The 15746-nt window shown below is 34.4% G+C and overlaps 1 protein-coding gene across 6 annotated transcripts in view; it reads left to right on the top strand.

The window, feature by feature from the left end:
- The window catches only part of LOC132126290 (CSC1-like protein 2), a 54417-nt gene extending 43221 nt beyond the window's left edge, over positions 1-11196 (top strand). For 3 of the 6 annotated variants that reach the window (XM_059537462.1, XM_059537463.1, XM_059537467.1), the window contains 10 exons: positions 160-313; positions 2355-2461; positions 3572-3658; positions 3900-3965; positions 4452-4614; positions 6679-6784; positions 8436-8603; positions 9618-9754; positions 9828-9905; positions 10976-11196. In XM_059537462.1, coding sequence (XP_059393445.1) covers positions 160-313; positions 2355-2461; positions 3572-3658; positions 3900-3965; positions 4452-4614; positions 6679-6784; positions 8436-8603; positions 9618-9754; positions 9828-9905; positions 10976-11146 — 1237 coding nt within the window. In that variant the 3' untranslated portion in view covers positions 11147-11196. The remainder of the gene's footprint in view (positions 1-159; positions 314-2354; positions 2462-3571; positions 3659-3899; positions 3966-4451; positions 4615-6678; positions 6785-8435; positions 8604-9617; positions 9755-9827; positions 9906-10975) is intronic. The other 3 variants (XM_059537464.1, XM_059537466.1, XM_059537465.1) reach the window with 3 other exon arrangements.
- The last annotated feature ends 4550 nt before the right edge of the window (positions 11197-15746 follow it).

Genomic DNA, 15746 nt, shown 5'->3' on the forward strand with positions numbered 1-15746 from the left:
AAATAAATCTGATTTCATAGCCTCTAATACGGTTTCACATACTGTAAAAACACCGTATTAAGTGAGCAATGCGCTGTTAATGGATTCCCAGCAGCCTCTGCTTCTCTTTATCTGCCAGCTGAGTGTGTGTGTGTGTGTGTGTGTGTGTGTTGATCACAGGGAGAATCTGTCTTTGGGAGGAGTTTCCTGGTGGCTTCGCTGCTTCATCATTAACTGCATCCTCTTCCTCCTCCTCTTCTTCCTCACCACTCCGGCCATCATCATCTCCACTATGGACAAGTTCAACGTCACCAAGCCTGTGGAGTATCTGAACGTAAGACTGACACTAACTCCAGCATACTTCTAGCCTCAAGTACATTTTCTTTCTTCAGTGAAAGTGAAAATGATGGCTCAGGACATTTCTGATGTTCATACAGACCGATCAATAACGGTACACTAAAACATTATAAAAATGCTCCAAAATTAGAGTTCATCTCTCATATTGTGAAAGACGAGAACATGGTGTTGTCGTTTTTCAAAATAATACAAAAAATAAAGAAAATATGTTTTTACTTGCAAACAGTCATTTTTGCATTGTGACATTTTGATTTGCATTATTTTCAAAACGATCTTATCTCTGTGCAATAATAATAACCATAATAATGTATTAACTTAATAAATTAATCAGAATAACAACATTTAATATTATTTTAATGTACATTAATTTTATTATTAATAGTAATGTATAATGACTAAGTTTTGTTATAATAATGATGATAATGAATAATAAGAAAAATAATAATCCATTAAATAAATCGTACATTTAAGAATTAATTATATTAATTTTCATATATAAATAGTTTGTAATGCATAATAAATGATATATAATATCAATACATTATGCCTCCATCATCATAATGTAGAATCACTGTAAGTTCAAAATATATCATAATGACAATATTAATAATATACCATCTTTTTCACAATACATTGTATTATTATTATCATTATGTATAATTAAAGGCAGGGTAGGTAAAAAAAATGTATAAAAAACTTTTCCAAATTTGTTTAAACTTTATTTATATATCAATACATAATTAAAATGTAAGTACTCTGAAAAAGAAAGTATAAAAATCGAGTGTCTGTAGACCTCTCACGACTGTTTTAAAGACAGCTCATTATTTCCATTCACTCCACCCCCTCCCTTCTGGGCTCCTTCCAAAGCCTCTACTACGGCTCGCTAAGTAATGTTATGTTAGCTATATTACGCAGCTACGTGTGCTAATGACACATGCTTCATGAAAAAAATATGTATGATCAAAATACAAAAAGCAAGATTTACCTGTCCAGCAGAAATAAAGCCATCAAGGAGTCACTTTTCAGCCCCTTGAGTTCCCTCAGTTCTCGCCATCGCTGGAAAGCCACGCCTATATTAACTCGCGTTTTATTTCTTTGTTTATCCAAAGACTTTTTGTTCATTGCCTTTTCTTGTACTGTTACTGTCTTCCTTTTTTTGCCTGGTTTGCCTTCACTAACTGCATAGGCTGGTACTGTGAATTTTGCTTGCTGTTTCTCTGCCATTGTTTTGGTATTCCTAGGATCCGTGCCTCTTGAATTCCTCAAATCAAACGTGCGCGCGCAAGTGGGCAGGTCATGTGTGGCAAAAGGGTGGTTGCCATGGTTGCGAGAGAGTGACAGTCGCCTAAGCCAATCCTATGTTTCGTCCCGAAATGGAAATAATGAGCTGTGTTTAATACAGATTAAACGGTCTAGAGTCACTCGATTTTTATACTCTTTTTATCAGAGTACTTACATTTGAATTATGCATTGATATATATAGAAACTTTAAACAAATTTGGAAGAAAGTTGTTTATACATGTATTACCTACCCTGCCTTTAAACTAGGTTCTGAATCAGTAATACACAGTAAGACTAATATTATAAAACTACTACTAACAATAATTGTATTCAATTTCAATTAATAATACATTTTGTTAACAATTTTTACAATAATAATAGTAATAAAATATATATATATAGTTGGATTACTATAATAACTGAGTAATTATAAATCAAGCTAGTATTTTTTATTCATTTATTTATTTTTTGATACTCTACTAAGCTTTAAACTGCAAGAAATCTCAATGGTCATGTTAATGGGCTTTATTTATTTTTCACGAATATTTTTGTATTATTTGTATTATTAAGATTTAGGAGTGAACGATGACCTGGATGTCAAGTTCTTCCTTTTTTAAATTATTATTATTTTTATTATTACTATTATTGTTATTTTGCTGATGTGCCGAGACAGATGAAGGGAGGGATGAAAGCATGAGTTCTGATGTGTGTGTGTGTGTGTGTGTGTGTGTGTCTAGAACCCGATCGTGACCCAGTTTTTCCCCACACTGCTCCTGTGGGCCTTCTCCGCCCTGCTGCCCACCATCGTCTACTACTCCGCCTTCTTCGAAGCCCACTGGACCAGGTACAAGACTCAAATCATTCATGACTCTGGAGCACGAAAGCAGTCTTAAATCTCTTAGCCAAAAAACATTGTATGGGGCAGATTTGTCTTTTATGCCAAAAATCATTAGGATATTAAGTAAAGATCATGTTCAATGAAGATATTTTGTATAAGTCACGGGGTCATGCATCATCTCAAAATACACTTTGCATAAAGAAAATAAAACATTTTTAAGAAATGTTTTAGGAACATTAAATTATTTTAGCATTGTGACGTTATTTTCATGATTATTACACCCATTTTAGCCAAAATACGCTTTACCCTATTTTATTCAAACATTCATTCACTTGTGTTTTATGTATCCATTTATTCTTTCAATCATTCATTTAATTGCATTTCATTCATTCATTTATTCAATTAATTGCATTTTATCCAGTCATTCGTTTTGTTTAGCCTTTTTTAGTTTAAAAGGCAAACCAACAAATATTACTTTACAATGTATGTATCTTTATTTATTTAATAGTGTTTTTATTCATTCATTAGTTTATATTTATTGATGTATTTAATTAATTGTAGTTTTATCAAATCATTTATTAATTTATATATGTTATTATATGTATGTATGCATGTATTATTTTAACCAGCATTAATTAAAGGCAGATCAACAAATATTACCATGATGTATAATCAGTTAATAAATTATTAACTCTGGGTTTGTTTTGTGTTTTTATATGACTTTTGTTTATTTTTGTTTAATGTGCTCATTTGTCATGAAGAATATGACAATGGTTAAAACATTGTAATGGTCCTTAAAATATTTCCTACCGTAAATATATCAAAACTTAATTTGTGATTAGTAATATGCATGGCTAAGAAATCATTTGAACAACTTTAAAGATGATTTTCTCAATGTTTAGATTTTTTTGCTCCCTCAGATTCCAGATTTTCAAATAGTTGCATCTCAGACAAATATTGTCTGATCCTAACAAACCAGACATCAATGGAGAGATGATTTATTCAGCTTTCAGAGGATGTATGAATCTCAGTTCAACAACAAGGAGCGTTCTGACCGGCTCTGTGCTCCAGGGTCACACAGGGTCAGCTCTGGTGTTTTATCTGTGTGTTTCTCAGGTCGGGTGAGAACAGGACCACGATGCACAAGTGCTACACTTTCCTGATCTTCATGGTTCTCTTGCTGCCGTCTCTGGGTCTCAGCAGGTACTGTACAGTCAGAGATCTTTACATTTGTGATTTCTGAATCTGGAATTGCATATTTAATCCATTATTTATATGCGTCCTGGGACTATCTGATGATCTGCTCAGTATTTGTGTGCATGATTTTACTTTAATTATCTTTTTAGTGTATTAAACTTTACTGGTTTGCTGGTGATGATTGCTAACGCTCTTCAATATAAAGGCTTGTTAAACTTCAGTTTGATCATGTTCTTCTCTGTGTTAGTTTGGACGTTTTCTTCCGCTGGCTGTTTGACAGAAAATTTCTGGCCGAAGCCACCGTCAGATTTGAGTACGTTTATTTTATTTTATTTTGAAATGCTTTAACTTTATAGCCAAGAGTTATAGTTGTAATAATTTAAATATTTAGATTTATATATTGAACCTCTGAATGTTTTTTTTTTTAATGCTTAAACTTTGTCATTCGTAGCATTTCATTTAAAATATACATATTTTAATGAACAAAAAAAAAAAAAAATTTAATTGTTTATTTTATTTAAATATTCTTATATTAAATTAAATTCTGAATGTTTCAATTATTGTATTTTTAATTTCATTGCATTCTTTTAAACTGCTTAAACTTTCTTAGCAATTGCAGAATTTTTAATTATTTATTTTTAATATTTAACAGACATTCTTGACGCTCCACACGAGTTTTATGCTTTCTTAAAAAAAAAAAAAAATTTTATATTCATATATTAATTACATGAAATTTCTTAATGTTCACAAACCTGGTTTTAATTTTTATGGTTTTGATTAAGTGCATATCTGATTTCAGGTGTGTCTTCCTCCCTGATAACGGAGCGTTTTTTGTGAATTACGTCATCGCGTCGGCATTCATCGGAAACGCCATGGATCTGCTGCGGATTCCAGGTCTGCTCATGTACATGATCCGACTGTGTTTGGCTCGATCGGCTGCGGAGAGACGCAACGTTAAACGGGTACGAAGAGACAAACCTGTCCACCTTTTAAACCACTCGCTCTTATATCATTAATGCTCCTGACAGGAACATACAGGGGCATGCATCTTCTCAAAATACACTTTGCATAAAGACAAGAAAACCATTTTAGAAAATGTTTTAGGATCATTAAATAGTTTTTGCATTGTTACTTTATTTTATTCAAACATTCATTCAGTTGTATTTTATACATATATTTATTTATTCATTCAGTCTAGGGCTGGGCGATATATCGAATATTAGCGATAATATCGGAATAATTTTGACGACGATGTACAATTTGAATATATCGGGAATATCGAATATTTCAAATTCAAGCATACTTTCCCAAAAGAACGCGCCGAATGTCCAAAAAAGGAACCTGTAACTGCTGACTGCTCTACGCCCCTCTACTACGAGAGCTGTAATGATAGCGGTTGCCAGATAACAAGAGTTTAAATCTCCGAATCAGAGCTCCACTGTTACAAGGATACATTTTCTGCCCAGTGTTTGCTTATTTTAAGCAATCTGGCAACCATGCGCACGTGCTCACTCCTCATTGCAGAAGAGCCGCTGACGATAATCTGAAAACACTAACAAGCTGGAATTGAGCGATCTAATAAAAGCGTCGTTCAGCCGGTCTGTGTTCTGTCGTGAGATCTCAACTGTATTGTTTGCGTTTGTGATCGCAAAATAAATGCACTTACTCGACCGCTGATGTTTGAATAGAGAAACATAGGCTATGGCCATTTGGAATTACTATTGGGGAATTTCACTGATATGTTTACCAGTTTCCATAATATAGACATAGAGAATGCAAAAGTCTTTGGTATTCATTTATATATATTTATATATAAGAAATAGCTATGTGCTTCAGCAACTAGCTCCCCATCTAAGAGGGTTTTTAGTGTCAGTAGGAACATAGTTTCATGCCACAGAGCTTCTCTTAAAACCACAGACAGTTGACAGACTTGTGTTCTTAGCTTAAAAACTTGTTAAAAAAATTAAAATAAAATACTTATCCCAGTTGCATAGTTTAAATTGTGAATTGCATGCACTAAAAAGTTGACAGAATGCACTCTCTGTAACTGTTACTTAATTTGCACTGCTTCAGTTACATATAGGCCTACATGTATTCATTTAATAAAAAGCAGTAAGTGATCTCTTGGTCTAGATTTTTTAACTGCTTAAATTAGCTGTTTAATCTAAATAGGTTTTTTTTTAATGGGCAAAAGAAAATCATGTTTTATTTTTTATTATTTAAATGCAAATGCAAACATATCGAGATATATATCAAATATCGTAAAAAATTTGACAATATCGAGATATCATTTTTTTTTGTATATCGCCCAGCCCTAATTCAGTCATTCATTTATTTAATTGCATTTTATTCATTCATTCATAATTAGTTAATTTATTCAAATAATTGTATTTTATCAAATTATTTTTTCATTTTATTTTAATTTGTTTTATTTTATTTAAACCAGCATCAAAGGCAGAACAACAAATATATTGTAAAAATACTTTTCAATTTAAATATCTTTAAGTTTTTTTTATTCATTCACTCATTCATTCATTCAATTTTATCTAATAATTTATTCATTTATATATATTTAATTAATTCTATGTATATATTTATTTATTTTAATCAGCTTTAATTAAAGACAGACCAACAAATATTACCATGATGTATAATCAATTAATAAATTATTTTATTTATTTCTTTGATTTTTTTTATGTTATTTATGCGTTTATTTTATTTTTTGCATTGCAGTAAAGATGTAAAATGTGCTTAAAAATGGTTAAAAAAAATCTTAATGGTAAATAAACTTAATTTTAATAAATTAAAATTTAAACAAATGAATTTCCTTAAAGCAAAAAAAAAAAATATATATATATATATTTTTTTTTTTATTATAATTTTTTATTTCCTTTTGAACAAAGGATGTATTTTTTTGTTTTTGACAAGTTTTTTTAGATTCATCCACCCACAGTGAGTTATTTTTACCTGCTGTTGACCTTGATGTGATGCGTTTAGTTGTATAACGTGTGTGTGTGTGTGTGCAGCATCAAGCCTATGAGTTTCAGTTCGGAGCCGCCTACGCCTGGATGATGTGTGTTTTCACCGTCGTTATGACGTACAGCATCACCTGTCCAATCATCGTCCCCTTCGGTAAGTCAGGCCACGCCCACATCAGCCCATTCACGAAACCACAGACCGACAGCCAATCAGAGAGAGGGACACAGACGAACCACAGGGGTGAAAGAGAGAGGATACAGGGAGAAATGATGTGAATGACACGACCAAAAAAGAGAGAGAGAGAGAGAGAGAGAGAGAGTGTGTGTGTGTGTGTGTGTGTGTGTGTGTGTGTGTGTGTGTGTGCAGAGCGCCTCCTGCTGGCTGCATGTCTGCATGCATCTTCAACAATGGAAAAACGCAAGCTGCGCCACCAGAACCACCTGCTTATGCACTGTCTCTCTCTCTGTGTAATCTCTTTGTTTTCTGTCGCTGAGCTTTTGTATGCTCGCATTATTTCTAGAAGTCTCTCAGAAACACACACACACACACACACAGGCACAGGCGTTGGTGGAGCTGGCGGTGTGTGACTCATCGCTGTTCTGCGGAGGAAACGTTACACACATCTCTCAGCCCACACAGTAAACGCAGACAGACACAGTAGTTCACATCTGAGCAGTGATTAACCTCATGTCTGCACACATGTTGTGTCTGAAATCAAAACACACCACTGGCTGATGTTTAGTCGCTTGAAATATTACAGTATTGATTTTGTGGCCTTTTGGTTCATATTTGTGTGCTACTGTAAGCTGGTGAAATATAATTTTAGTATAGGTCCATTTCCTACTTTTTAATGTCACTTATTGTTTGCTGGTGTGTAGGTCTACACCATTTGATTGGAAAATATCATTAGTATCAGGGTTATTATCATTAACTAAACTTTTTTTTTAAAAAAAGTTACTTAAAATAAATATTAAATGAAATAATATATAACTTTTAAAATATATATTTTAAATTTAAGCTAATTACCAAGGCAATATTTCTTATTTTCATTTAAGTTGTTGTACTTAAATATCTAATATAATATATAATAATGCCATGATATATAATAAATAACATGCAGACATGAAAAAACTCATAAGAATTACAAAAACACACAAATAAAACTTTACTAGAACGTAGAATCTAACCTTTAATCATTTTTTTATCAGAAAAATGGCGATCAGTATTATTTTAGCAATCATAAATCTCAATTATAATTTTTATTATGATTTATTTACTTGTATATCTTAAAGCTTCAGGTTGATATACATGTATTACAGTTATAAAATATTAATAATTATTATTGTTATTGAATGAAGATTTTAAACATAAGAAATATTACATAAATATTATTGTAAATGTGTCAAAAATGTTACATAATTGTTTTAAATTGAACTACAAATATATAAACGTGTGTGTGCGTGTTTATTTAAAATTAAATATATAAAGCTGTGTGTGTGTGTATATATATATATTTATATATGTGTGTGTGTTTACGGTTTACGTTTGCGCTACTAATATTTTTTGGTTATCTCAATAACCTCCAATTTCAAATGTTAAACCATCAAGCTTTTATTTTGGCACAAAGCCGCAGGGGGTCTTAAAGCTGGTTTCTAAGAGCTTCTTAAGTTTAGGAGAATGGTTTGAAATCGATGTTATCGGAGACAGAAACCCAGCAGAGATGAGTTCATATGAGCAGTGTTTTCTGTGAACTAAGACACTGGCTGAAGACGTGATATAAGTGAGTATAATGGGTCACCTGCAGGACTGATGTACATGCTCCTGAAGCACCTGGTGGACCGCTACAACATGTACTACGCTTACCTGCCCTCCAAACTCGACAAGAAGATCCACTCAGGAGCTGTCAATCAGGTGGTGGCTGCGCCCATCCTGTGCCTCTTCTGGCTGCTGTTCTTCTCCACCATGAGGACAGGTGCGTTCACACTAAGGTGTCCCTGCAGCACAGAACCAGTCAGAAGTCACTGAGGTATATTTGGAGCAATAGACAACATTACATTGTATGGGTCAAAATCATCCATTTCTCTTTTATGCCAAAAATCATAAGGATACGAAGTAAAGATCATGTTCAATGCAGATATTTTGTAAATTCCCTACTGTAAATATATCAAAACTTATTTTTTGATTAGTAATATGCATTGCTAAGAACTTCATTTGGACAACTTTAAAAGCAATTTTCTCCATATTAGATTTTTTTGCACCATCATATACAATATACAGTAAATTTCCTACCATAAATATCAAAGCTTAATTTTTTATTATTAATATGCATTAAGAATTATTGTTTTTTTTAAAGGCGATTTTCTCATTATTTAGATACTTTTGTACCCTCAGATGATATATTTTGTATATATTGTATATATCTCCTACCATAAATAGATCTAAATTTAATTTTCAATTAGTAACATGCATTGCTAAAATTTAAAAAAAAGCGATTTTCTCATAATTTAGATATTTTTGCACCCTCAGATTCCATATTTTGTAAATTTCCTACTATAAATAAATCTTAACTTAATTTTGTATTAGTAATATGCATTGCAAAAAACTTAATTTGAACGTCTTTAAAAAGTGATTTCCTCTTTATTTAGATTTTTCTGCACCCTCAGATTCCAGATTTTGTACCAGTTTCCTACCATAAATATATCCAAACTTAACTTTCACTTAGTAATATGCATGGCTAAGAACTTAAATTGTTTTCATTTTAAAGGTACTTCTCTCAATAATTAGATTCCAGATTTTCAGATTTTGTCCGATCCTAACAAACCACACATCAATGGAGAGACTATCTCTATAAATCTCAATTTTAAAAACTTCGCCTTTATGACTGGTTTTGTGGTCCAGGGTCACAAATATCCTACTTTAAACGAAGATACTACAGTGAATAGAGTAAAAACCATCCAGCTGTGGCTCACTTCCTCTGGTTTCTCAGGGTTTCTGACCCCGACGTCCATGTTTACCTTCGTGGTGCTCATCATCACCATCGTGGTCTGCCTGTCGCACGTGTGCTTCGGTCACTTCAAGTACCTCAGCGCACACAACTACAAGGTACGGGTTACAGGACTGCAGGTATGAGCTCAGCTCAGGTAGACTGTCCCCTGTCCGGAGCAGAGACACTCACCACACCTGTGTCTCGTTACAGATCGACACCAAGGACACGGAGATCGACGGAGTGGAGAACGGCCGTCCTGCTAGATCCTCACCCTCCAACAAATCTCAGGTACTACAGATTTCTTAAAACGAGAACGCTCGGACTCATTTTTCACCTTCGAGTTGAACAGGCTGTTTATACTATTTTTACTTTCGTTTTTAACATCATTTTCACGACTGTATACAAAATACAACTTTTTGAAATCTTGAAGCACATTTACCCCTCTCTCCAGCGGTTCTCAGTACTTCTTAATAATGATACATTTAAATGATTTTTAATTTACATTATGCTTTTTATTTGTACACTAAGTACTACTGAGATATGCGTAGTATTTGTTCTTTGTATAAAATAAAATTGATTTACATAAGTGATTTTAACAATGTAGTAATTTATAAAAAAGAAATATAATTAAAGAAATTAATTTATAATTAAATGTACAAGTGAACGTATACAGTATAGCAGTACTTGTTGAACAGAATTAAATTACTGATTTTAAGACATTGTGTAGTGTTGTTGGTATTAATTCTGATAAATTATAAATACCTAGTTAATAATAATATTAATATTTAAGCTACATTTTAATTAATAGTATTTTTAATACTATAAACTGAAACATAATAGTAGTGTTTGTTGTACAGAAACAAATAGCTGATTTAAATAAACATTTTGTATGTATTGTTGCTATTATTATTATTATTAATAATATTTATGATGATAATAATATTTAAATTACCTTTCTATTTATATTGTTTTAAAAATATAGGTGATACATTATAGTAGAATTTTTTTTGTACTGAATTAAATTGCTGATTTTAATAATGCAAAAAATGTGTCTGAATTGTTGTTATAATAATTAGCTTTATTATTATTTGGATGAAAATGTGCTTTGTGTCTGAAATACTGGCACAATGCAAAAAATATTAATGGTCCTACAAAAAAGATTTTATGCACGTTTCATTTTAATATTTTTTATTGTTTTTTTATATTTATTCTTATTCTTATTGATTTTGGGTGGCGAAGTATGATCTCTGTGAGATTGAAAACGAATCAAACCAGAGCATCCTGTTTTTGCGTTTCATATACATTTTAATCAGATGGGAGTTTTTATACGACTCTTATGCATCTGTTATTTATTTCAGCAGCAGATGTACATCGCCCAGGTGCTGCAGGACCCAAACTCTGACGAGACCGGAGCGGGCAGCGGAGAGTCCTCGCAGGACGAGGAGATGATCAACGGCGGGAACAGCCTAAACGAGGCCGACTTCCAGTCCGGAGAGGACAGTCTCATCGCCAACGAGGTCCACCAGTAACAGAGCCGAGAGGACGACAGGCCTTCATCCGCACACGTCTGTCTGTCTGTCCCCGCCGGACGCTGAGAACCGGCTCCAAACATCAGCACCTTAGAGACCCACCTCTGCCAAAACACTCGGACTGTACACACGCTTACAAACCATTGCATGAACACACTCGTCCGGAAGCTCAAAGACTTCCCGGATTTCCCTTTTCGAAAAACATCCAAGTTTGGATAAAAAATAAAAAATAAGAAAACGCCTCAGGAAATGGAATAACGGATGGGAAAACGTCCTGTTTTCGTTGCGCTCTTTCTCCCATGGTACGCCTTAACAGCGATAGTATTCCTCGCCGGCTTTATTTGCTCGCTTTTTCTTGTTCTTTGCCTAAACGATTGGATCCGGCATTCCAAAGGAAACGTGCAATAGCGAGAGCGTATCGGCTTGAAATCCGTCAGCTTTAGACTGAACACTAACAGACTCCGGCGAACTTCTCCCTGATGTACAGTATTTCCAGAGACGCGCTGTGTGTTAGTGTTGTCACTCAATGACCCATATTCTTACCTTTTTGTTTTGGTATTTTTAACGCTATTTTGCCTTTAACGGATGTGTTTGTATGCCTGCAACGGAGTACTGACGTTCCCGTCTTTGTAGCGCAGTAGAAACCGCTCATAACGTGACCTTACAGACTAGATGCAAAAAAAAGCGATGGAGAATCAACGATCCGAGACGTTTGAGAAGATCCTGAGTTTAGAAACCGAATCCCTGTAGTTTTCCCTGGATGGTGTAAACGAGGACGGGCTCTTGTTTGGTGCCTGCTTTTGTATGAAATGTTTCGGGAGAAATCTGGCGTCGGAAATGCGTTTAGTTACGAACGACTGACTTGTTTTTTTTTTTTTTTCTCTCTCTCTCTCTCTCCTTGTTGTATATTTAAACCTGGTGAGATTGATCTAATCCGAGTCGAGTACTAATATAAAGAGAAATGTGGCTGTCACATGAAGCATCTGACTGTGGATTCGCAGCAGCAACAAACGACGTCGCTTCAGTTCTAGTGAGCTACATGAGAAATAATAAACCCACCGCTGGAGAAGCTGAGATAACCCTTCATTCTGATCCATTAAAGATAACGATCAAGTGATCATGCTTAACTTTAGGGATTTGTTACAACCGGTCTCCATTCTACCTGTCTTAAAGAAACAGTTCACCCAAAAATAAAGATCAATTGCTGACCAAGTCCTCAACGTCAGTCCATCCAGGATGCAGATGAGTGTGGGTCTTCATCAGATTTGGAGAAATGTAGCATTGCATCAGTGTATCATCAATGGATGCTCTGCAGTGAATGGGTGCCGTCAGATTGAGAGTCTAAACAGCTGATAAAAACATCACAATAATCCACAGCCACTCGAGTCCAGCAGTTCACATCTGGAGAAGACAAACACTGCATGTTTGTATGAAACAAATCAATTATAAAGACACTTTTACAAACATGTGAATCTATATTGTAAATGACAACTGGAGGAAGCGCTATTATGGATTATGGACTCATATTTGAGTTAAAAATGTATTTCTGATGTTAACTGATGGACTGGAGTGCTGTGGATTATTATCGTGATGTTTTTATCAGCTCTCATTCTGACGGCACCCATTCACTGCAGAGCATTCATAATGCTACATTTCTCCAAATCTGATGAAGAAACAAACTCACCTTGGAAAGCCTGGGATAATTTTCAGTAAATCGGGTGAACTACTCCTTTAGTCCATCAAGAACTGATGGAAATCCCAGTCTGAGTTGCTTTGGTTTCTTTTGGAGCCAGTCATGTTTTAGAGTGGCATATTGTCAATATAAAACAGGAAGCAGTTTAAGGGATTAAACGTGTGTCCACAACGTGTACAGATCCGTTTTGCAGTACATTACAGACCTCAGTCGGGTGAAGGAAGGTATGAATCTGCCTAATTCATGAGACACACGCAGAACAAATGAGTGTTGATCGTTTTTAATCTAATAACGATCAGTGTAATGGTTTAATTTGTTCTCGAGTGAAATTAAAACATCATCTACCCCGACCCCGAAGTCTGTAATTATTATTATTATGACCGTATTTCATGTTTTCACACCTGCTGCTGCACACGATTCCTCGCACAAGATAGTTTTCTTTGATTTATCAACCTAAAATCACATTTTCCAGTAGTTTTTGTGACCTAAAAGGTCCAAGCGATCGAGTCTGAAAAAGATCTCGATGGCAGATCTACTCTGATTTCTGTTGATTGTGAGTTTTGCACTGATGGTTTTTATTTTTGTTTGGGTTTCTGTTACTGTATCCTCAAAAGTTAAAAACTGGAGACTTTGTGAGAAAAGCTGGTGATGAGGATGAATCTCAAGGAGGATCTGTTACCGGTTTACATCATGAACACGCAATATTCAGCAAATAACTGCTACTGAAATGGCACAAAGTGACTTGAGAATTGAAATCGAAGAGCCTCAGGTGTTCTTTTATGTTCCAAACGATAAAAATGTTTACATCTGTGTGTTTCCTTCGTCATCTTGTCATTTTTACTCGTTTTCCTTCGGGATTGCACATTTCTCTTCGATGAAGACACCGATGGTAACCTATGAAAGCTGTAGCTGTGTGTGTGTGTGTGTGGTTTGGTTTGGAGGAAGAAGCTACATGCTGGAGATACTGATGTATATCTGTGTCTTGATGATGAGCGGAGTGTGTGAATCTTCTGTGATGAACGTGAGCACAGGGTATTAAAAAAGCAAGCTTTGTAGATCCACAAGAAGGTCATTTTTTGGTTTCTGGTTCTGTCCAGTTGTTAGGGCTCCCTCGCCGGCTTCTTATTGAGTTAATGAAGTCTCTTCAGCATTTGGCAGTGAAGTAAAGAGCGGCGTGGGTAGTTTTGTATAATCGTGTACATGAAACCGTTTGGAGATGCAAATGTTGGAAGTATTTGATACCAGTCATGTATTAAAGATGTGTCAAAGCTAGCTGTAACAATGGATTTTTAATAAATCATGACTTTTTGTTTCGTTTTGTTTTATAAGCTAAGCGTTTAAGTTATGAAGTGCACGATGTCTTTTAGAAAGAAAACACTGGAGATGTGATTTTGCGCAGAAGAACACGAGCTGTGCATTATGCAAGAGGTTGTTTGTACAAAAGTTGTGATGCCAATGTACAGTATGTCTGAAAGGGGCCGAACTTTAACAAAATGTGAACTGAACCTGTTTCTGTTCCTCTAGTCTGCGCTCACATGCGGCTGCTTCACTTTAGGAGACGTAGACGGACTGCTCTAGAACCTGTGTGAGATCTGTTTTGACTCTGTTTCTGTCCGAAGGTCGTCCTTATGGTGAAGCATTTGTCATCTTCAGTTTCTTGATCAATAAAAGTTGGCATTCATTCTGTGCACTTGAGCTGTTGTTTCTTCCGGTCACAAGGGGGCGCTGCAGCCTCACACAAAAACTACTTCGACATGACAATTTCTGTATAATGTGTGAACTTGAACTATGCCTACTACAGGCGAGCAGTGTTTTTTTTTTGTATAGGGACAGTAAAAAAATAAAAAAATAAATTTCTTTTACATTACACTTTTATATACAAAAGTTCGTACATTTAAATTTGTGTGCAGTTCTGCTTTATTTTAAACCACTACTTTACCTTCAGTGTAAAGGACTTCATGTCAAGTCAAATCTGTCATGTAAAATCAATTTTATATGTGACCGATTTTTAAAATTTGTAAAACTTAGCATATAAATTTTTTCTTTTAATGTTGCAATGATGCCATTGATTTGGCTTTTTATCCATTATTTTTAGAGCACGATTATACAACATTTCAATTTTTTTGATTAAGGAATCACTTGTTTGAGTCCAAACTGTAATACATGAGATGCGGGACAAGATCATTGCATGCATAAAAAGATGAGCTGCCTCATTTGAGATATATTTTCTAATAAGTTTAAAACAATTTACTCCTTACCATTTTTGATAGCTGTTTATCAAATTGAAGTTGTGAGTCTAAAACAGTACCTAAAAAATTAAGCTCATCTACCTCCTCTATTTCTTTATTATTTACTCAAAGTATTACTTTTTCTTTTTGCTTTCTATTAGAAAAGCACATAAAGACAGTTTTCTTAACATTCAGAGTAAGATGATTTTCCTGGAGCCATATAGATATCCTTTGCATTTGTTTATTTAAAACTGCTGCAACCTTGGCAGATGACTTAGCCGATGAATAAATATGAAAGCAGACATTCAACATCTGGGCAACAACATGGTAGATCATTTATAAACAAACTAAAAAGCATGGGGACTAAGATTGAGATACATTGGTTTGTATTACACGTTTTCAGAAATGTTGTTTAAATATGCAAAATATACATACAGCTTTTTCATTGATTATTTTGACAATGACACATTTGCACTTAACAGATGTGCAGTTTCACTGTAACTTCCCCTGTGTCTGTCATCTGGTTTTCACACAGACCACATGAGCGTCAGGTGTCACTGCAACACTTGGTTTCAGCCTCAGACTGTCTGAATACACACACTTGTGCAAAAATGAGTTTGAATGCACATTCGTATCAGTCAGTCTGGAGACAAAATCATGTTTTAGCTACCAGACAGCT

The sequence above is a fragment of the Carassius carassius genome, chromosome 44, assembly GCF_963082965.1.
Source record: "Carassius carassius chromosome 44, fCarCar2.1, whole genome shotgun sequence".
In the NCBI taxonomy this organism is placed as follows: Eukaryota; Metazoa; Chordata; class Actinopteri; order Cypriniformes; family Cyprinidae; genus Carassius; species Carassius carassius.